Here is a 23,148-nt window from a genome sequence, read left to right as displayed (position 1 = left end):
GCCATGCCCACATGACAGCAGGTTTGCAAAGCTTAGGGGCCTGGACCTTTTCAGTTCACAGAAGGATGAAAAGAGAGTATAACGAATTTAATCCTTTCCTCTTAAAAGCAGCTTGTGCTGCCTAGTCTCAAGGTAAAGCCCATAACAAATGTTTCCGTTCTGTTGCAACAAAACTATCAAAATTAATTTTGGCAGAGAGTGTGTCACTTTGACTGGAACCCAGAATAAGTTTTGAATTTTTCACTTTATAGAACTTCACTGCTAAAGAGAAGTACAGAGCCTCTTATAAAGCAAGGAACAATAAGGCATATAAAGCATCTCCCCATTCATTCATGAGAAAATCTATTAAATGTCAACTGCTTGTAACAAAATGAGCTTATTCCTTTTGGAGATGCAGTGTTTTTCAAATAAAAAATTCCAACATGTGAAGTTCCAAGCAGAGAAAAAGTTTATTAAAAACACAGGAGATTTAGCACAGGGTACGTGACACACACGTGCTCTTCAGAGATTCACAATGTGGCACCTCAACTGGTCAAGTGAAAGTGATTCCAAAGGGGCAAGGCAGCTGTCTGATCACACTGCTGAAGAAGCAGGAGATAATTATTCATTCATTTCCTGTTTGCTTCCATGGCATTAATCACTGCAGTTTCATTGGGTACCGAAGTGGATGTTCTAATCCATGTCAATTTAGCATTAATTAACACTCCATCATTTAAAGCCTTGTTTGAGGAAGAGGGGGTGGTAACATCATAATACAAGGTCTTGTGTCATTTTAGGGAATTAATTATATGGGGGCAAACATTACACCTGGAAAAGGTGACATTGCTCACACCAGAACACATGGTGCACCAAGCCTTCTACAGCATGCAGGGTCAAGTCTAGGGGACTAAGTACAAAGCAAGGAGTTATGAGGTCTAGTCCAAGCTCTGCCACTTATCCTAAATAATAGACATTAAAATAGCAAAACATACAGGTCTGACTAGTTGCTCTTAACCTACCCAGATGCTTCCTGAATGGTGATCAACCAGTCTTTGTAACTCATGAGCATCACAGTTTCTAATATAGTTACTCAGCTAACCTGCCATTCATATCCCTTATTTATAGAGTTATAAACCAATGCTTGAGAGTTTAGCAAAACATACATTTCTACAGCAGCAGTAGGTTTTAAGCAGCACATTGCTATGACAAAGTGCCCTATAGATGGGAGTGAATGATTGCCAAGAGGTTGTGGTTAAATTCCATAAAACCGTGTTTTTATTTGAGTACCATAAAAAGACGAGGAAGTGGCTGCATTTAAGTTCTGGGACACACGTCTTGGATTTTATCCCTTTAAAGCTTTATACATTCCACTTCTTATTCATGGCCTAAAACTACCCAGTCTGGGAGCTGCGCCACTGACTTCAACGTGTAGGATCAAACCCTCAGTTCCCCTCATACTTAGTTTCTCAAACATACTCAGCCTTCCACTCTCTCTCACACACACACCTGCACAACCCCCCTTCCTTCCTCTCTCGCTCAGTCCGTGCACTCCCTCTGTCACACACACAGCTACATCTGCACAAGCTCCCCTGTGCGCTCATTTCTGCCTCACTGGGGCACACTCACATACGTTCACTCGCTCCTTCAGCTCACAAACACAGGCTCACACACACCATGCCAGCACAAACCTTATTCCTTTGGCAAGAGACTCTTTACTACTGACAGACAGGACCAGATTGTGAGCTTTTTAAATCAGCTTTTATAGAGCCATTACTCAGGCAAAACTCCCTTGGAGTTCGATTGGGATTTCACTAGATTAAAGGCTGAGAAAAATTCCAGTGTTTGGCCCTGCTTCCCAGCTTTGACACATACATTACACTGACAGCATTCTGTACTGTGGGCAGTTAAAAACATGCCCAGAAGTAAATTCAGTCCATACCCCTTGTCTGCCTGTGCACCACACTTCTCTTGCTGGATATGTACAGATCCTCTTTCTTCATTACAGAAATGCAGAAACATTTTGTGATACTCGCAGGCAAGGGCTCCGAACAAATGGCATTTATATCCTAAAGCAGCAAGCACAAATTCACATGCTGTATCATGTGAAAAGAGCACTGTATTTATAATTGTTGGTGGTATTACTCATCAGAATTTATTACGTACCAGTAGCTATTATAAGAAAGAATACAATGCACTTGCCAATGCAATAACATTTCCATTAAATTACAGCTTGTGAGAAAGACCTTCAGAGCATGGGTTTTTTTTTAAAAAAATCACACGTTATTTGACTTGAAATATAATTCCTCCCTTTATTTATAAATCACAATTCTTCAGAGATGGCATTTTTCAGATTAAAATTGAAAATGAACATTTCTACTAACAGTGTCAACTGCTTTATGCCCAGAGAGAGTCGGGGTGGGGTTTTTTTACTTAAGTTTAATGTCTTCATGATAACTAGCAAAGAGGGGGTGGGTGCTGCATTGCTTAGGGAGATCAGCAAACGAACCCGGTAGCTTTTATCCTCTAACTTCAATTCAGTACAAGCCAGCAGCTATTGTCAATTATGAGAGAGGAAAGACGATCCAGGCATTAGGGGCATAATCTGGGACTTCAGAGACCAGAGTACAATTTCCTGCTGTTCTAATTTCCTGTGGGCCTTGAGCAAGTCATTTAGGCCCCGATCCTCAAAGATATTTAGGTGTCTAACCTCCACTGATTTGAATGGAAGTTAGGAGCCTAAATACCTTGGAGGATTAGGGCCTTGGTCTTTCTGTGCTCAGTTCCCCATCTGTAAAATGGGGATCATAGTACTACCCTGCTTCACAGTGGTGTTGTGAGAATAAATAAGTTAGGCTGCAAGGCACTCGGACACTGCAGCGATGGGAGCCAGCTAAATACCTGAGGTCAAAAGATGTTCAGGGGTCCACACAAAATGTCTGCTGGGTCCCATGCAGTGTAGCCGCAGCCGTGTCAGGCCCAGGATATTAGCGAGACAAGGTGGGACAGGCGGGGTGAGAGGGACAAGCTTTCTGTGCAGCTTGAAAGCGGGTCTCTCTCCCCAGCAGAAGTTGGTCCAATAAAAGATATCCCCTCCCCCCGGATCCCAACAGCACCAAAACCAGAATCAAAGCTGGGAACCCAGCTGGCAGCGTGAGCCGAGGGCCAAGGGCAGAAAGGCTGTACAAACCGTGCTCCAGTCTGACGGCGACAAGGGGTTCTCCAGACACCGTCAGAGGCACAGCACGGCAGGGTGCATAGTCTTGCCTGTGCCCTGGTGACTCCACACCTTCCACCAGCTCTAGAATTCACAAAACAACTTAAAATGAAAAAATAATGGAACTGCCATGGAAGGAGAGGGAGTATCAGGGGCCAGATTCTGCTCTGATACATCAGAGTAAATCCAGAAGAATCAATGGAGTAGCTCCAGTTTAAGCCCCTGTAGCTGAGAGAAAGATTTAGTACCTGGTGTACAGACCCCTCCAGCAGCTGGCCTGACGAGGGTTAACTCCCTGAACAACAGATCTCACCCAGGTATTTGCTCTCTTCATTGACTGTCAGAGAGCCCAGCCTGCGTGGGGAGGGCGGAGCTGGACTCAGCTGGAGTGGAATATGCTATCTGCAGAGGTTATAAGAGAAGCAAGCTCAGAAGCATTTCTCTGTGGCTATACGCTGGGATGGGAGGATGACCCTGTGCTGAGAAACAGCGTTGTCTTAATGCAACTGAATCCTGATCTCACAGGCTGTCTCTTCCCCTTCTCACCACTTGAGCGGTTGCAGGCAATGATAAGATTTGAGGTATCACTCTGGCAGAGGCCATTATCTCTATGCTAGCTGGCTCTATTTCTTTTAAATGTCCCCACTGCCTAGGAACATGCTTATTTCAGGCACAATTGTGCATCACTCTCCAGCAAGCCTGGTTGCTCTCCCTCTTATTGTTGTTTGGCATCAGAAATGCTGCATCCCTGAGCACTGATAGAAGGAAATGTTAAGGAAATTAATCTCCAACTCATCCTAATTCCCCTGCATTTGGGATTCTCCGCTGATGTCTTTATCCCACCTTTGGACATCAGGAGGCTGAAAGGGTTGGCTGGGCAAGGAATTTAAACTCCCTTTTGCCATATGCTGTCTGCTCCTTATTGTTACTCACACACTGAAACTTTTAACTAGCATTTCCACTTCACCAAGTACCTAGCCTGAGCCAGCACCTGAGATCATTAAAATCCACAGGGAAATCCTAGGCAAATCCACCACTATCTACTGATCCATCCTGTTAGCTCTGAAATGATCTCCTTGGAAAGGGGCCTTCCAGATGAAATATTAGTCTTCAAAACCTTGAAGACTAGCATTTTTCCGTACTGCTTGGTTCAGGTGACTTTCCAGACCTTCAGGTGCCACTGCTCAGCTGATCGTTAATGTGTATGACACACTGCAACAACATATCGTGCTCTTTCTAGGTATCAACGTTTCTCTTTAAATAACCTTTGAAAAAGAAGAATGGAAGAACTGAGGCTCTCCTGAAATTGCAGGATGTCTATTATTTGGAGTATTAAGGGATGTTCCCAGGGTGATTTCTGGAGACCAGGTTCCCTGGAGTTAGAAGGGGAAACAGCCAGAACATTGAGGCAGGGTAGCCGATGTTGGTGCTGGACCCAGCTGATTGCTGCTGGGGGTGGAACTGGGAGTTTAATTTAGGAGTAAAACTAAGGAGTTGAGGCGAAGATATAGGTCCATCTAGTCTGTCTCTGACACTGGCCAGTACCGTATGCTTCAGAATAAGGGGCAAGAAACACTGCAGTAGGCAGATGTGGGATAATCTCCCCCTTGGAGGTCTCATACTAATCCCTAATAGCCATAGACTGGTGTAAACCCTGAAGCATGAGGTGACAAGAGTCCATGCAAGGAGTAATGGAAGGAGTCTGTATGGAAGGCCCCAAAGTTTTGCTAGCAGGCCTCAAGACTTTATGCTCTTTGGCCCCCTCCATCTTTACTCCCTGTTTGGTGCTCCACGGGAAGCTGATGAAGACCTCAAGCTCCTCATCAATATGAGCTGAGGGGGGAAAAAAATTCCTACTTTGTAGTTAGCAAGTTCAACCCTGTGAGCCATGTGAGCCCCTGTGCCCAAATACTATGGTGACTGGGCACCTTAGAAACACCTTGAGAGACAGATGAGATTAAATTAAACAACATGATTCTTCACTGCTCAATATTCAACCCTATTTTATACCCTGATATACCCACTGATACCTGTCTTTCATGTTTTCTTCATTCCCAGTAATGTGGAACCTGTTAGGCCAGAGAATCTCTGAGCCAAGGAATTCCAAAGAGTAATCACTTTCAGGAGAAAGAAACCCAAAAGCGACCTTTCTTTAAAGGGTACCATGCACCTTGGTCTTACACTGTGTGTGTTTCAGAAATGTTTGTATGCTCGCTTGTGTAACTGCAGCTAGCTCTGCTAATATAAATTGTGCTTTCTTCCATACCACTCATTTTCACTCGTTTACCTAGTAAACCTCATCAGAAAGGATCTGCTTCCTAATACTCTTGTGCACCTTAGAGAAACTGAGATGTTTATGTTGTTGGGTCAGAGCTGAACTGCAAAGGGTCTGCTTGAAAACAGTTCATTCCTAGAGGACCTGGAATACTAAAACCACAAAGCTCTTTCCCTGTATTATTTAATTAAAATACTTCCCAGAATTATCGAATACATGATGCAGGAAGAAGAATTTCTCTTATTTTCTAGTTAATGATCTATCTATCTATCTTAGGGTTTTACAGTGCCACCCATCACCATAGTGTCTGAGCACGTATCTCTTAACAGATATGCACTAACCAGCTTAAAGCCATTCCAAGACAATGGTCGGAGGCAGGTTTTAATGCAGAATTGACTCATACAGATGCTGAGACCAGAGAAGAAATTGATAAAAGCTGGAAAGTAGCAGAGATTCAATGCCAGGCCAAATATTCAATTCAGAAAGAATCTCCCTAAAACTAAAATTAATGTTGAAGGATGAAGGCGGGTAAATCTCCCACAGTTAAGTTCAGGCAACAGAGATTGAGTTTAAACCTCTCAGCAGTCCAAATTCCATCAACATCTTTCAGAGTGAAATTAAATTAAGTGCATCCCTATCATAAGAAATTATGTTGGTTGTAACCACCAAGCTCTATAGCAGAGGTCAAAATAAAATGAGTCACAAAGAAATATGCATTGCTGTTCTGACTCTTTCTTCAAAGGAACAGTTGGGTTCAGAGGTTTGTCTTATAGATATTTATAACTGTTAAACACTTGTTCTATTTCCAAGTGACTTTAGTGCAGTAATCAGGTGCTCAGCACTTTCAGACAAATCAGGCCTCGTTGGGCACCCAAACCACTAGTCACTTTTGGAAATCTTGGCCATGATCTCTCTGTGCCTCACTGTCACCACCCATAAAATGGGAGATGTTCATCTCTGGGACTATTTAGCGTGCAGTATTGGATGTTTAGGCCAGGTCCCAGCTTTGGCAAGTCCAAAGGAAAAACAAGAAAAAGCCTTCCCCCTCCGTTCCCTCCTCATTTTCACTAGGCTTCTCTGAATGTCCCTTAGAGTGGTAGCACCCAAGAGGTGCTTGCCAAGCTGGGACTTGGGGATATTGAGGGGTCTGAATTCCACCAACTATCTTGGATTGTGGATCCATTCCCTGGGTTGGTCCTAGGCAATACGGTTTGTTCTGTGGAGGAGGAGGAGGTAGAAGGGGTTCTTTCTACAGTATCCAAACAGGACTGGCCTTGAGTTACTGTAAACTATTTATCATCACTCCTAACTAATTACAGTAATGCTTTCCTCCATTCTGTATGGTATCTGCACACTAGAACTGTGTCTTCCATTCTTCCAGGCTGTGCATATTTAATTCCCTTACTCTTTCCTCCTAGTCAGTCTCCCCTTAGCTATATTTAAAGGTGTAAGCATATTTTCATAATTAATCTCAGACATGCCCAGAGCAGCCACATATACCCTATAAAGTTGCTGAGTGAGGCAGCTCAGCTCATGTCTCTCGACTGCTTGTATACACACATGAATGGCACTGGGTAACAATGAGGCCTCTTGGGCCAGACTTCAAACAGAAAAATTGAGATCAGGCATACAGTCGGCTTTCAGAGCTAATCTTCACAGCAGTTTAGACGCCGCTTGCACGTTACCCTTTGAAGAAAATTTAGCAATGACTTATTTTAAACATATGACTGTTATATAAGGCAAACTGAAGCAGTACTGTTCAAAACCCCAGAGCAGATGGGCAGCCAGTTGATCATTCTAACATTGCATTTATCCATACAACAATCCAAGGTATCCTTTTTATGGATACGGATGAGCTACGGTGCACTCTTCCAAAAGACGGCTTGGGGAAATCTAGGAATCAGTGGGTCACTGTGTAAGCGAACGCTGGACTGGCAACTAGCCTTCCTAGGGTCAGCAGAGGCATTTTAGGACAGCACCAGCCATGTCTCATGCAGAAATTATTGCTGCTCCATGGTTCGAGCGTAGGAGAGATATGCAAGCTGGACCCCACCCTGGAGAACACGAGGTACAATCTCTACGAAGCTCCTTGGTGCGCTCAGCCCAGGGACCAGGCGCTCCAGAATAAAAGCCTCCAAAGCATCTGCAGGCTGAGGTGCTTGCTCAGTGACTCAGCCAGCTTCCAGCTCTCACTCTGTTGAATACACACAATAAAAGGCAATACTGTGATGATTCCAATATTATTACAACAATTATTCATACCACCGGGAAGAGGGGTGTTCATATCAGCACATCTCCCTTTTTCTCATCTGTGAAATTGCTGCCTGTTACAAGGGATGAACTGCTGCATAAAAGTGCAGTTTATTCAAGTATTATTGTAGCTGATAACTATCATAGTCGCTGACACTAGATGAATTTCTGTGGCAATCAATTCATCCAGCAACAGCTTGCTGGGACTCAGACACGGCATGGATTTACTAGACGTGAAAACCTCTTTAGTGGAAACCATTAACTCCCACTATTTGGTATTCACACTAGCACTGAGAATGCAAGGTTCACATCTTTGATGGCTGGCTGAATCTGTGTGAACTTGATGAGAGAAATGTACGTTAACTTTTTGTTTCAGCACTAACTATAAGGCCATTAAAGTTATCTCAATGCAAATATGCCAGGTTATATGCTTTTAGTGACTTGTTTTATATAACCAAATGGAAACTGCAAGCAACATGTTTATTTATACCACCAATAGGTTTTGATCTGAAAATGCTGTAAAGACTATGCAATATTGTTTAAAATATCCAATTTCCACCTAAAGAAGGAATGTTCACAGCTACAGCTAAAAGAAAGAAGAGCTAATATGTGAAGCTCCCAATTTTGTTGGGTTTATACATACATAGCTGCAGTCCAATTTACCACAGGACAATCACATTTCTGGACATGGCACTAATAACTCCTGTCTCTGAGTGGGGTGGGGTGGGATGGATCAGGGTAGTTGCAGTGCTGGTCAGGATAACAACTATTAATGGAAGCTCTCAGTGGCTGGGGGGTAATTAGAAAATTGTTGAAAGAGATTGGGTCTCTTGAGGATCACTCACTCTCTCTGCCCAGAAGAATTTTGGAAATGGAAAGTTCCCATTTAAAGAAATGAAGAAGCTAGAACTGAAGATAAACTGGAGTTAAGAGTCTAGGAGTTGGTCTTGTTCCTACTTGCTTTAGGAGCACAACTGGTCTCCAAGCTGACAACTGCTGCTGCAGACCCTGCAGCTTTGCCCTTGGAGCAGGAGATATCAGTTTCATTGGGGGACCAGAGAAACATCCCTCTCAGCCATGAGGGCCTAGAGGGGGAGAAGGTGCTGGGGTGAACTGGGAGCTGGAAGGGTCTTTTGCTTTTTTTTTGATGTTGCTTCCCTAGAAGCTCTTAAAGGAAAATGAGAAAAATTACAGGAGAAAGGTCAGAAATAAAGCCAGAATGTAATCAGAGTAAATCAGAATGTAACCAACGGAAGCTGGCGAGAGAGGCTACAGCAGCAGAAAAGGTTAGGAGTAAAGTTACTTGTTATCTCTTCTTAAAAATGAAACAGAGGCAGAGAGAGCGAGCTGATAAAGCCAAGCAGGGACTACAGTTCCGAGGAGATGGAAATGTGTGTCGGACTCCAGAGGAATAACAAAGGAATCCCTAAAGTGATCAGGAGAGGGAAGTGATAGCCATGGCTTTCATGTTGATAGTTTAAGGCTTAAGCACTAAAGAGCAGAGTCTGCAATGTTTCCATGAGTATTGTCTTCTGCAAGTTCCAGCCTGACACCACAACCCTGTCTACTTCACTGTTGCCTTCACCTTCCAGTCAATTCAAGTTGGGGGAAGCAATGAAAAATATCTTTCATACTTGAGCTAGCAGTAATTCCATAGGGTCATTGTGGACACAATTTTCATACCACAGACACATTAAAGACCTCATCCTTGCTACTAAACAGCATCTCCCTCACTGATTGATTGTGACAGTCTGAAGATGCTTTAAGGGCTGGGATGTTACAATAGGTGCAGGGAGATTGCCTGCATCCACTGCCCTCTTCCCACAAGTCCAAGGTGCATGATCCATTTATTGGGCACCTGGCTCTTGAATTAATCACGTGGCTGTCACCACCCCAGATATGGTGGGTGGCTGTGTATATACTAATCTCACAGTAAGAAGCTCAGGAAAAATAATATAAAGTATATAAAAATAAACAATAAAACCTCTCCATACTCCAGAGCTTAAGCGAGAGCTTGATTAAAAGTCAGTGGACAGTTCTCTCTTAGGGCCTGGTCCCAAACCCAGGGAAGTCAGTGGGAAAGTCCCCATTAGCATCAAAGGGCTTTGGATCAGGTGCTTAAGGTCTCTGCTATCCTAAACACAGCTCTCTCAGAATTCAGTCCACACTGCCTACTCTGTTGGCCTCTCTAGACTCAAGGCTCACCACCAACAAAAAAAAAAGCCCCCGTCCCTAATGAGACCAGGTCTGTGCTGCAGACACATGGCGACTTAGTGATGGAAAAGACCTCTTGTCTCATGTTGTCAATGCCCCTGCTAGGTTAGGATTGTTCACTACTTTCATCTCAACCTGTCCATTTCAGCAGCCTCACTTCACCCCCCCCCCCCCGGGTTTTCAGTTGCAGAGTGACAGCTGCGTAGCACAATTTTATAAGTAGTTTGTACTGGTGCTATACAGCAAAGCAAACCATCATGCAAAGGGCAGAAAGCTGGAATGAGCAGAGAAGTCTGTCCAGCAGACACTTGGACCCGCAGCTCCCTACAGCAAGAGACTGGAAAAGGCTATATGACTGTCCCACCAGGAAAATAAAAACATACACATTAATAACATTCTTCCAAACAGCAGACACAGCTTATTTTTGTGACTTAAACTCTACCCTACCCATTCGACCAAAATCATAGTACAATCCTCTTTAATTTCACTTAGGCGTGTCTTGCTGTGAATCATAGAGCAACGTATTATTCTTCACTGGTCATTTTTTCTATGTTGCCACTTTAAATTTAACCCCACTAAAACACAATGAAAATAAAGAAAGATAATGATTCTTTTAAATATTCAAACATCAGCAGAAAGAATCATGCTTTTGATTCCTATATGCAGCATCATCGTAAGAACAAGAATTCAGCCAGATGACTTCACAGCAGTAATAAATATGTGTTACATAACATTTAGATTCTGTTCCCCTTCAGTTGTAGTTCTTGATTAATCTACAACTTGCACACATCTGTCTGTCTGTCTACCTACTTTCCTACCAGAAGTAATCACAAGATACCCTTCACTATACTGAAGAAACACCTGGAAGAATTGCGAGTTTTCTGATTACTGCTTCAGGAGTTCATAGAAAACAGGAGGCAGAAGGCAAAGCACTGAGAAAATTAGACACTAAATTTGATAGGGCGTTGAATGAGCATTTCCGTTTTGTCTGGAACAAAGACCAGCTAGGGTCTGTTTGAGTACTTCTCTGAAAGTAGACAAGCCGTCTCGAGTCACACTCAACTCAATACCCAATCTCAGCTTTAAAACTCTTTAAAAGGCCCATCATAGCTGCTTCCCTCCCCCCCCTTTGTGAAAGCACAATCTGTGTGAAAAGGCCTTTATTTAGTACAGTTCAGTGAAACAGATTTGCTAAATGTTAACAAATATGCTCATTGGAATGTTCACTGCAACACTGCACCATATGTCCTTCCATAGTGACAGGAAAACTCCTACATAATCCTACATCAGGTTGATACTATCTTGATGCAATAAACCAACTGATGTCTACTCTTACATAGAAACTTCCTGGAGTATTTTACAAGATTGATATTTTACTTCTGCATTTTAAAGAATGTACTATTAACCATACTCTCAGACTTATACATATATCAGTCTGAGAATAATGGTTAATGCACACACACACACACACACACACACACACACACACGACCCCCAAAACAGACAATTGAGTCACACAGCTTTGCAATGAATCTCGATCATCATTCACTGTGTTTGGAAAGATTTTAGCGGAGGTGGGAGTTTGCTCATAAAATCTGGTTCCTTTTCCTTTCTTTCTCTGTCCAAAGCAAGAGTCTAGTGCATCCCAGTGGAGAGACATAAGAAAAACACATTTGCTTTCACAATTTCTCCCCATCACTCTACAGAGAGTATCAAAACGTTCAATCTCCAAGGAACACAAATACTTGCACACAGAAGTTAAGCCTTCGATACAGCTGGTACCACTTATCCTTAGCATGTCTGACGTTCCTCAGCACTTGTAATTTATATATATGTGTGTAAATATGCATCTCTAGCTGCATAAATCCTTTTATCAGATTAATATCTGAATCCCAATGATTTATTTCAACCTATCACTTTAGAGGCAAGAGAAAGAATTGTTTTTTTTTCTTCCATTCTTAAAAGATGACGAACAAGGAGATACTTACATGCTAGAGTTATTTTATTATACAGCTCTATTCATCCACTGTTTCCTTCTAGTTAAACATCCAAATACATATATCAAACAAAGATGTCTGTGTATATGCTTCCATGTGTACATAGAGACTGTTGCATACACCTGCATACAACCTATGCAGTATATGCACGTGTATATATATATACATGGTTATTTACAAACAGATAGTTATATAGACACACGCATTAACCAAGTGCAGTTTTTCAGTCAGCATCGCTGCAGCCATCAGCACGTTGATAAAACCTCTATGCAATGTTTTTATATATCTATGTGTATGCATACTTTCGTAAAAACATCCTCAATGTGCTTGGAGAAGGTATTTTCTTGGTGCGTGGACTGCGCCTATGTAGAACTATATAATTACATGGATGCACAGACTGAAATAGTGATTCCACATAGCATTGCATTTTCATACCCAACCGCCCAATATAGGAATCTGGTCCTACCAAAGTCCCAAGGATTGGGCAAATCAGATCAACACTTGGGCTGAAAAGTAACTTACTGACCATGGTTGGCAGTGCCAGGTCTAATCTCTAACTAAACCGGTTTCTCCTCAATGTATTGATTCACCAGAACTCTGCAAGAGAAACTGCCCCACAGACGTTCGCCTGGCCAAAACTACAGCGGAGGAAGCAAAAGGTCATTTCATCTTGTACAATCCACGCCAGCTACGGGGGGGAAAAAATGTCTAAACAAAATGTGATCCCAGGAACCCAGCTACACAAACTCGTGACGATCCAAAACCCGGGGGGTGGGAAGTGCCCTCGCGCCTCTTACCTGATTGCTAAAAGCTGTTTTATCCACATTGTCACGTTTCAAATATTTTAGGATCAGATCTTCCTCTCCCCAGCCATTTGTGCCGCCCCGCGGTGACACCGCGGGCTCAGAGACCAGGCTGGCGGCCGGGGGCTCCTTCCTGCGCCCGCTCTCCCCTGCTCCCCTGCACCTCAGCCCGCGCCCCGCTCAGCCGGCAGGACGCGTGGCGGGGGCCGGGAACCCCGACGTGCCCGCATCGAACCGGGGCGGGCGGAATCGCAGCGCCCCGCCGCCGGGGGCCGCCCGCGGGCAGCAGAGCCCGGGCCGGAGCCCCAGGGAGCCGGCCGGCCGCCGGGAGAGGCGGGCTCAGGTCGCTCTCCGAGGTGCTGGAGCCCCGCGCGTCCCCCGCCAGGCGCCAGCCAGCCCCATGCGCCGCCGAGCCGCGTCTCCGGCGCGCGGGAGAGCCCGGCGCTGCCCGCCGGCCGACAGGCTCGCCAGCTGCCTAGCCCATGGGAGGCGGGCTCGCCGGGCGGGGCTCGCCGGGGAAGGCGGGAGGGGCTCGGCCCGGCAGCCGGCGATGCGTCGGTGCGGCCCCGCGCGCTGCCCCGGCCGCTCTGCACCGCCCGCCGCCCGGGCAGCGGGTCCCAAGCCCGCGTGGGCCAGCCCCGGCTGACGTCACTCGCCCCCCCCCCCGCCGCCGGAGGATGCTGAACCCCGTTAGCAGCGGGACCCCCCCTTCCCCTCGCGCCCCCACGGACACCCACCCGGCCTCGGGGGCGGGCCCAGCGCAGGCGGCGTCAGGGTCTGCCGGGGGGGGGGGGTTGCGCGGGGGGCGTGAGGACTGGCATGGGGGTGCAGTGGTTAGGAGAGGGGGTTGCGTGGGGATTGCAGTGCTTCTGGGGGCTGCACTCCTAGCATCTGGGGCTTGCACTTCTAGGGGTGTATAGGGGATTGCAGCGCATCTGGGGCTGCAGGGCATCTGGGGCTTGCACTTCTAGGGGTGTATAGGGGATTGCAGCACATCTGGGGCTGCAGGGCATCTGGGGCTTGCACTTTTAGGGGTGTATAGGGGATTGCAGCACATCTGGGGCTGCAGGGCATCTGGGGCTTGCACTTTTAGGGGTGTATAGGGGATTGCAGCACATCTGGGGCTGCAGGGCATCTGGGGCTTGCACTTTTAGGGGTGTATAGGGGATTGCAGCGCATCCGGGGCTGCAGGGCATCTGGGGGGTTGCACTCCTAGCATCTGGGGGTTGCACAGGGATTGCAGGGCATCTGGGGGGTTGCACTACTGGGGGTACATAGGGGATTGCAGGGCATCTGGGGGGTTGCACTACTGGGGGTACATAGGGGACTGCAGGGCATCTGGGGATGCATAGACGGGTTACACTGCATGGGTTGCATAGGGGATTGCAGTGGGGTTGCACTACACAGGGAGGCATGGGGGATTGCCCCGCATATCTGAGGGCGGGAGGATTGCAGGGGGTGCGGGGTTATGCTGTGTGGGGTTACAAGGCAGGGCACGGGGAGGGTGATTGCACTGCCTGGCGGTTTATCCCGAGCTCTGTGCCGTCACCGGCTCCTTTCAATCACCCTCCCTGCAGCCTTTCAGGAGCTAGGGAGGGCTGGGATTGGAGCGCGTGAGAGTGTTTCCATGGCAACTGGGAGGCTTGTGGAGGAGTGGAAGTTTCCCACCTGTCCCCAGTGCCGCAGGGGGATGAAGGGGCTGGTTAGGAGGGAGAGGGACTTGGAGAGGGGGAGGGAACTGAAGGGGGGCGGGAGGACTGCCTGGGCAGTGTGCTGGGGCTGCATGATTGGGAGAGGGCAGAGGGGTGGATGCAGGTGGGAGAGGGCAGAGGGGTGGATGCAGGTGGGAGAGGGCAGAGGGGTGGATGCAGGTGGGAGAGGGCAGAGGGGTGGATGCAGGTGGGAGAGGGCAGAGGGGTGGATGCAGGTGGGAGACCCCCTTCAGCTGGTGCGCTGGTTCCACTGAACGGGTAATAATGGATCCCTGTCCTCCGGGGCACTCGCTGCTCCCCTTCAGGGTTGGGAATGGGTGTTTCTGCCCCATCTAGCGTGACCAGACAGCAAGGGTGAAAAATTGGGACGGGGGTGGGGGGTAATAGGCACCTATAGAAGACAAAGCCCCCCAAAATCGGGACTGTCCCTATAAAATCGGGACATCTGGTCATCCTAGCCCCATCTAACATTACACACTAGCCAGGCGTTTTACTGGGCCGTAGGGTTTGCAATGCTGGGGTAGTCCGCTGGCCCACCCAGGCTCCAGCAGTGGCCAGGGCATGACGCTTCAGAGGAGGATAAGCAGTGTGCTGAGCCAGTTGTGCACGGTTGTACATAGGGTAGGACTTGTGACTTGGCTGCTTTGGCAATTACAGGACATTTGATTGCCCTTGTCCTAGCTGCATACCAGGGAATGACATTCCGGGTCCTAAAATCCCTCATCCTTTTGTAATCTGCAGCCACAATAATTTCCGCAATCTCCTTTTGTGGCAGTGAATTCCATAGGTTGGTAGGCACTGTTATGGTTTCATTTGCCCCCCCGGAAGCATGATAAAAGGCAGGGCAGGATTACTGGACTGACAACAATAGTCTAATGTGGTACGTTCCAATGTTGAAAATTGCTCCTCCGATAATCCAGAGAGATCAATAAGCAGTGACACTTCTGGTCTACTCCTTCACTGGAGAAGCGGATATATTATATTCAGTACCTTGTACCTCCAGGGCACTGAAATATGCCCCGCTTCTGGTGAGGGTGATGAAACTCCATAGTGAAAGCAATAGTGAGACCACTAGCACAGACCAACAGCAAGTGTTTTACCCACCATGTTTTGTATACCTCTTCAAAGCCGGTTGAGACAATGTGGTTAAAACGCTGACAACGTCTTGTGTCTACAGTAGAGTTCGGGGTGGTGGGGGATGCACTGCTGTCAGCAGGCCTGGGGAATGTTTCAGAAGAAAGGCTAGATTCAAATGCTGTGTGTTTTACTAAACAACTCCCCTGCCTGTGGACTCGGGAAACTTGGGTTCATTGTGCCAGGTGGGATGGTTTCCCCATCACTTCTGTTTGTCTGTCACTGTGTCCATCACTGCAACATCAAGATCCTGCTTTCTGAGAACTGCCATTTTGGCTGAAAAGCCAAACGATACTTTTTTTAGTACTTCACTGAAAGAAGGGGCACTGTCTATGGCACATTATTGTCTGCAGTTTCCATGCCCCGCACTCAAGTTTATGTATTTATTTAATTATAGATAAGCTGCCATAATGGTGATTTTTTTTAACCCCGTAGTCAGAGGGTGTCCCCCCAAAATGAAATGATGTGGGGTTGAGGTAACTTTCTGTTCTAGGGCACGGGAAATTGATACATTTTTTATTTGTGCTTTGAAAGTACTGCCGGCAGCTTGCAGGGGAGGAGGAGCAGCAGACTGCCTTACTTATGGCACTTCCTCATTTAATTCAATACACTCGGAGCATGGTTGTGTTGGGGGAGGGGACCTGTTCTACACAGTGCTTTGCAACTTGAGTGCTGTCATATATGCAAATACCAGCGGAGTATGTAGGCTACAATATAAACCATAGCTGGCCGCCCAAGCAAACGCAGACTCGGGGAGAAAGAGATACAGACAAACAACCTTTTTTGCCAAATCTTGATTTTCAAAATCTGAACCTGTATGTTTGATGATGTAGGAGAGGTGCCAAGCAAATGTCACTCATTTGCCTCTCAGAGCAGCTCCAAAGAGTCCTTCTGTTCTTTCAGTCTGACAGAACAGAGCCTGGCAACTCTGCTGCAGCTGCAGGAAGCAGTTCCACTCCAAGAGGTGGTGTTGGTATGAGCAGAAGGAGATTTCCAGAAAACAGGCTTTGGCCTTGTCTACATGGGGAAATTAATCTGAATTCACCAAAGCTGTGAATGTAAAATGGATTAAACCACATTACAACCACATGTGGTTGCTCATTCAGAATTAAAGTGGCCTCAATTCAGTTTGGCCCCTTTAATTCTGAATGAGAGTGTCTATTCTGGAGTCTAACCAAATGTATTTATTTATTTGTATTATCATAGTGCCTAGGAGCCCCAGTCCTGGACCTTGACCCCATTGTGCTAGGTGCTGCACAAACACAGAACAAAAAGAAATAGAAAAGGACCAAAGGAAAAGATGTAATCTGCCACATAACTGAGAAGGTGTCATACAAAGAAGCGTCATATGTAGAAAACATTTTTTCAGGTGGACGAGTGGTTACTTTAGGGGGAAGAAAACCAGTTCAGATAAAAGGAGTAACATTAATCTTCATCCAAAACCGAAAGTGAACTGAATTTAAATGTTATCTTGCATTTGAAAAAGTCCAGTGAAGTTTTATTATCTTTACTACAATTAATAAATGTCTTGCACTAATGTGGGCTAACCCATATGCTCTACTGTTACAATACCCCCTCTAATCCCAAGATCTCAAAGTGCTATATAAACATCCCCATTTTTCAGATAGGAAAACTAAGGCACGGAGAGGGGTTATGACTTGCTTACGGTTATACAGTGACTCAGTGGCAGAGCTGGAAGCTAAGAGTCCTGGCTCCTGACATTTTCGTCTGACCACCTGACCACATTCCTACCAAAACCCACTTGCCTCTGCATTTGCTAGTTCCATCCATGACCAGAATCCATCCATACACCTGCTGCGAGGCGAAGGGCACTCTCAGGGGAGGGCTCACAGCTTTGGAAATCACTCCCTTGCCCTGTCCCCTTGGTCTGACAGAAAAACACGAAATATGACGAGACTTGCCGTAAAATTGCGAGAGCTGGCAACACTGTCATGTAATGGTGAAGGGAAATGTCTGACCCATCAGAATCAATGCAACGGGAGTACAAGTGAGCTGGGAAGGTGAAATCCATCACTGACCACTGAGGGTAAGGCTGAGATCTGCAGCACTGTCCTCCTCAGCCTCTGGAGATACTCCTGGGCCTCTGAGCCAACCCATGGCCTGATAGAGTGATCACAACCCCATCACATCACTTGTGCTTGGAGACCACTAACTCCAAGTAAATTTGAGGCCTGTGTTCCACATAAACATAGAGCTTGAGGGCTCTCCCTGGTCTGCCCAGTCCCTACATAGGAGACCCTTTCTATAGCATGCATGTACAGCTGCTCCCCACACTGTCTTGCCCTGCAGCCCCAATATAGTGCCAAAGTAGTGCCAAACTTTTTGCACTGGACTCCCAGCACAGGCCCCAGTTTCATGCTGTGTGTTTAAACCCTGGTTCAATCCCTGTCCCTGCTCTGCTTACCCTTCAACCCAAAGTCTTGCCCAACAGAAAAAAATTGTTCTTGTGACATCACTTTCCCTGCTATTAAGTGTCATTTATTGCCTTCCGGAAAAGTCTCAGGCAACATGAAAAGCTCACTGCTGTCAATAGAGAGTGCAGCTGAGTGGAAAAACTGATTGTGGAGCAGTGGAGAACAGGAGTTTGGGTGGCCCAGCGTTTACAGAGCAGCTCCTCACTGCAAAGCACAGCACTGCTAGATTCAAACTCTGCTCAGCCTGGGAGAAAGAACAAGAGTCAAGATTTCAGGGCATTGCCAGCCGCTCTCACAGGGACTACACCTGCATTTGCACTTCCTGGTTCTGCCTGAGACTGGGAGAGGAAAGGCCAAAAGCCACTGCTCCCACCATTCGCTGAACCAGTTTTCAGGGAGCGGTGGAAGTCTCCCAAATAAGCATATTCTCCTAAGAGTCCCAGCTCCAAGGGAAAGGAAGAATCAGCCAAGTTTCCTTCAGAAAATATCAGCTACATGTATATTTTTTCTTCATGTTTATTTAAAAACCAGTAGATTGTCTAAACCAAAAAAATGTTATTGGCAAATACTTCAGGTATCTTAAGACATGTTTGATCCCAGCCTGAAATGGCCCCTTTATTTCCAGTGGTGTTGCAGGTAAGAAACAGAATGATGCCTGTAACTAGGATTGTAAAGGAAGATGGCCTTCTTTGAAAATGAGAATCCCCCCCCTTTGTGGTTTCTGTTCAATTGCTATAATAAAAGGGAACCTTTTGTTTGAATTTGAGGGCAGATTTTTCTAAGTTCCCCCTGTTATAGATGAGAATTGATTTGAAATTTGCAGACTCTGAACTCTCTTTGGGCACTTTCCTTAAAAGAGCAAACAGACCATTTCTCTAAATAACTCACAGTTTTACTTCAATAAAATATGCAGAGCCAAATGGCAAAATCCATATGAAAGGACCAGCAAGCAAAAGACTAATTACAAAAACAAAACTAATTTTTCTTAAAGGGACTCTGCAGTACTAGCCATTAATTCATTAATTAACGCAGCTTTCTCTCTAAGAGATCGGTGTTACCTCGCTTCTCCTCCACCTTCCGTCTAAATTAATCTCACAAACATAAAAGCTTTATTTAAGCAACTGCTGTTGTGGTGACTAAAGCAAGGGAATCCAGATTTAAGGATGACATTGTCCTTACCTGGGTCTCAGGAGTCTTAGCGCAGCGTATGATGTTACCAGCTGCCCAGAAGGAATTTCAGCAATGCAGAGGACTTAGGCATCGAACGGTCAGCCATGACTGTGCATGCCCTGGCTTACCACATGAGATGTGTCAAAACCAGATATTCAGATCGGAACCCCTTTGAATGTCATATGGTTTGAAATCTGAATTCTAGCTTCCAAAGCTGCCCCGAAAGTTATTTTCCGGGTTGGGTCTGGAACAGGAAGGAGCCTGTATTCAGGTGATTTGAAGAGATCTCTCAAGAATAGTTGTTCTCATCAGATTTCACACATTTGGAGCAGAAACCTTGTGAGGGACAGCTGGTGAGATTTCAGCACCCTCTAATCCAAAGCTAACTCCCAGCCCTGCCACAGCCTTTAACTTCCAGTCCCCGACTTAAACCCAAGTCAAAATTAAAATCACATATGTCCTTGCCTCATCTCAACTCTAGCCACCACTGTGGATGGGTTACTGTTCTAATGACATAGCCACACTCATCCTCAGTGCTACACCTCCCAAATCTGAACTCGGGGTTCACATCAGAACTGCTCATTCATCCTCCTTGTTATTGAACAGGAAGTGGCACCCTATGGGTCATTGCTTCTTACAATTCCCAACCTTCATGCCTCACTTTGTCTATGATCCCTATTTACTTTCACACCTTCTTGTAGTGTTTCCATTGTGCCAACGTTTGGGAAGATAGCTGTATGAATGACTCATTGTAAAATTAAATTGTATTGAAGATTCTATCATCTTTATTACACCTGAACACAACTGTTTGTCCAATAGAATCTCTGGAAACCTCTTTTCCAGGACCTGAGCTTCCTTCCGATGAATTCCATGGGAGTTTTGGCAGCAGAACAATACCCACAATTTGTAACTGGAATTTTTTAATATATAACTTAAAAACTGGCTAGACTGATTGTTTTATTATTATTTGTTTCTGGCAGATTAGGACAGTTTGGGCACCATTAATGTAAAACATCTCATGAAATATTAACTCATAGGCTAGACAATTTGTTCCTTCTGTAATATTCTGTAGTCAATTAGTTTTAGAAGGTGCGATATAAATCACCTATGTTCAGCTACGTTGTAAAGAAAACTTCTGTTATGGATATGATCACAGAGCGTGGCGGGTTTTGTACCTCGTCAACCCCTTTGATTCCGGGGGGAAGAGGTTAACCCCGCCTCCCGGCTTCTACGCCGGTTCTACAACCTCCCTGGTAGTCAGGGCTGTATGGCCCAATGGCCAGAGTCCCTCTAAATCTTCTTCCCCTGGTGGGATAGCAAGGCCTAGTGGCCGGAGTCCCTATAGTGTGCTCCTAAAGCAGCATGGCCCAATGGCCAGAGTCTCCCAAAACTCTCTTCCTCTGGTAGGATAGCGTGACCTAGCAGCCAGAGTCTCTATAGTGCACTCCTAAAGCAGTGTGGCCTGAGGGCCAGAATCCCTCTAAGTCCTCTTGCCCTTGTAGGATAGTGTGGCCCAGCAGCCAGAGTTCATCTATCTCCTTTGAGGTAAGAGAGGGGTCAGTGAACTATGTCGTCACAAAAGGAGGGGGGGTTAGAGACTCCCGGTAGGGGAGCCCGGGCTCATCCGCCTTCACCGGTCTCCAACCCCGGGCCCCGTCATTGACGGTGTGATCCGCCCCGGGTCAGCGGGGAATCCTACCACAACAAGCTGCCCTCAGAGTGGTGAGAGATACCACTCCCTTCCCTTTCCTGGGTCACTTCCTACCAGTTCCCCAAATGTAGCAGTCCCTGTGGCATCAGGGTCTTCAGGTTCCTCAGCCCCTGGGGCTCCCACAGCTGCCAGTCTTTGGTCCCGCTTCCCGGCCTCCCTCCTGTATGAGTCGCCTCCCTCCTGTATGAGTCGCCACTGCTTCTGGGCTGGAGCCTCCGCTGGGTGTCCTCCTTCCTCAGCCGCCAGCTCTGCAGGCTTTTATACTTGACTCTCTGTTGGAGCATGCCCAGCAGAGCCTCAGGGGCGTGGCTTCCTCGGCCAGCAGGGAAGGGTTGACCCTCTCATTCCCAGTGAGGGGCCAGTCCACCCCATCACACAGAGCTATCCATTTAAAATACTAATCCCTTCTCCATATGGGCACAGTGAGTTGCGCTAAATTTTGATATTGCCAAGACACAGGCCTATCGGTAATGCAAATAATTAATAATGAATAATCATATTCATTGTAAAAAAGTTAAATTTTAGCAATGATGGAGCTAATCTTTGTAAATTAACACAATTTTAGCAAAATGACAGAGGTAAATCCTGCATTTCTTTTCCTGAACATTTCCTTTCTGGATACCTGGGGAACATTGACATGAGGGTCCAACTTCAGTATTGCAAATCTAGCAACTGTCTCCCTATAGCACCGAGCACCTTGTGCGCATTATTGAAAATAATAACTCTGCACATAAACAGTGTGTGGTGAACACAGGTCACTCAGGAGAGAGACAGTGCAATTTCCCATATCAAAAAAGCCAGTGCGAGGGGCTAGTGACATACTGAAACACATTGGTTGCTAAGCAGAAGAAAATGACTTACGGCTTAAACCCAAGAAGCCTGTTAACTGCAGCCATTTCTGAGCTCAAATCATCTTTCCTCCTCCCCACCTTTCAAATATGTTTTATGAGTTCTGTTTGTGCCAAAACGTAATCAGCCTTCAGGTTGGTTTCCTATGTGGGAGTCCTGCCATGCCAGACTGAGAGCTAGGATTCCGGCAGGCGAAGGGAGTAACGTCACACCTGGGAGCCTTCATGGGATTTGATACTTATTCAGAATTCTTTTGCCTAGAAATTGGGCTGGAAATCAAGAGGAAATCGTCCTTCTATTTGTTTATTCATTCTGATTTTAAAATAACTGAAAAGACTCCTTTCTAAGGCGCTGAGTGCCCCTGGGCCCATTAACAACACAATTTACATCCAAGCAGCCATAAAATCATTAATTCAACCAGAGTTCAGCCAGCCACTCCCCTACAAAACTCCTTTCCTCCTCTTCAGCATCTAGGAAGCAGACTTACAGACCTTAATGCCTTCGGTCGAAAATACCACCGGGAAGGCAATTCTCAAAGGATTATTGACCCAGAAATATCAAGGGAGAGCAGAAAATTGTGACAGTTAACTTTCTGTGTGTGTTTGCTTTTGCACTGAGTATTTTTATACTTTGGAAATGATTCCAGGTTAAATTCTGAATTGGGGACAAAACTGTGGGCTTGTTCCTATTGTGTCTGAAAAATAAAGCTTAAGAGGACAAAATCCTCTTCGCTGAGCCACTTTGGATGTCTCTTCCACATTCTTCTCTTCTCTCAGACAATAGGACTGCAGGGTGTAACCACCTACCACGTAGGACAATACTGGAGAGATGTTAAAATTCTATTGTTTGCCCTCTCAAAATTGCGGGCACAAAATGTGGGGTGTGGTTTTGAAGGGCAGGTTGATGCCTATTGAAAATCTTGGCCCTAGCAGTGTCTAGCTCATTTACTGCTGGGGTTGCCTAGCAGTGAATGGGAGGCATGAGCTAAAGAGAATGAGAGAGAGAACGGCCCACTTTGGTGACAGGAAATGTGAATTAGTCCACAGTTTAAGTAGGAGGGGAGGAAGCCATTAGTGAATTGGTTTGTGCAACTTGTTCCTCATCTCACCAACTCATTTAAAACCCCTAATGGCTGGCAAAGGAGTATAAAAATGTGATTATAAATGACCAATTCCTTCATTATATAGATCAGCAGGGAGAGCAGTGTTTTGAAGGAAAGCAGGGGTTTTATCCAGAGTGTCTCTGATCTGCATTGATTTTATTACTGATAATTTCACTAGCATCTTCTCCCCATTGTAACATTTCTTTCTGTAAGTAAGTGTGGGGATCCTAAGAAACTTGCTAATAAGTCATTAGGAAACCCTCCACATGCTTTGTGATTTGTTGGATCATGATCTTAAGAAGG

The 23,148-nt window shown here is 45.9% G+C and overlaps 1 protein-coding gene across 3 annotated transcripts in view; it reads right to left on the bottom strand.

Annotated features, from left to right (window-relative positions):
* AJAP1 (adherens junctions associated protein 1) overlaps nt 1-12,965 on the bottom strand; it is a 113,722-nt gene extending 100,757 nt beyond the window's left edge. For 2 of the 3 annotated variants that reach the window (XM_007070155.3, XM_043531826.1), the window contains exon 1: nt 12,727-12,965. In XM_007070155.3, coding sequence (XP_007070217.3) covers nt 12,727-12,755 — 29 coding nt within the window. In that variant the 5' untranslated portion in view covers nt 12,756-12,965. The remainder of the gene's footprint in view (nt 1-12,726) is intronic. The other variant, XM_037881408.2, reaches the window with a different exon arrangement.
* Between the last annotated feature and the right edge of the window lie 10,183 nt (nt 12,966-23,148).

This window comes from Chelonia mydas, chromosome 18, assembly GCF_015237465.2.
Source record: "Chelonia mydas isolate rCheMyd1 chromosome 18, rCheMyd1.pri.v2, whole genome shotgun sequence".
Classification (NCBI taxonomy): Eukaryota; Metazoa; Chordata; order Testudines; family Cheloniidae; genus Chelonia; species Chelonia mydas.
Note: the sequence above shows the minus strand (reverse complement) of the source record. Positions and strands in the feature narration are given on the sequence as shown.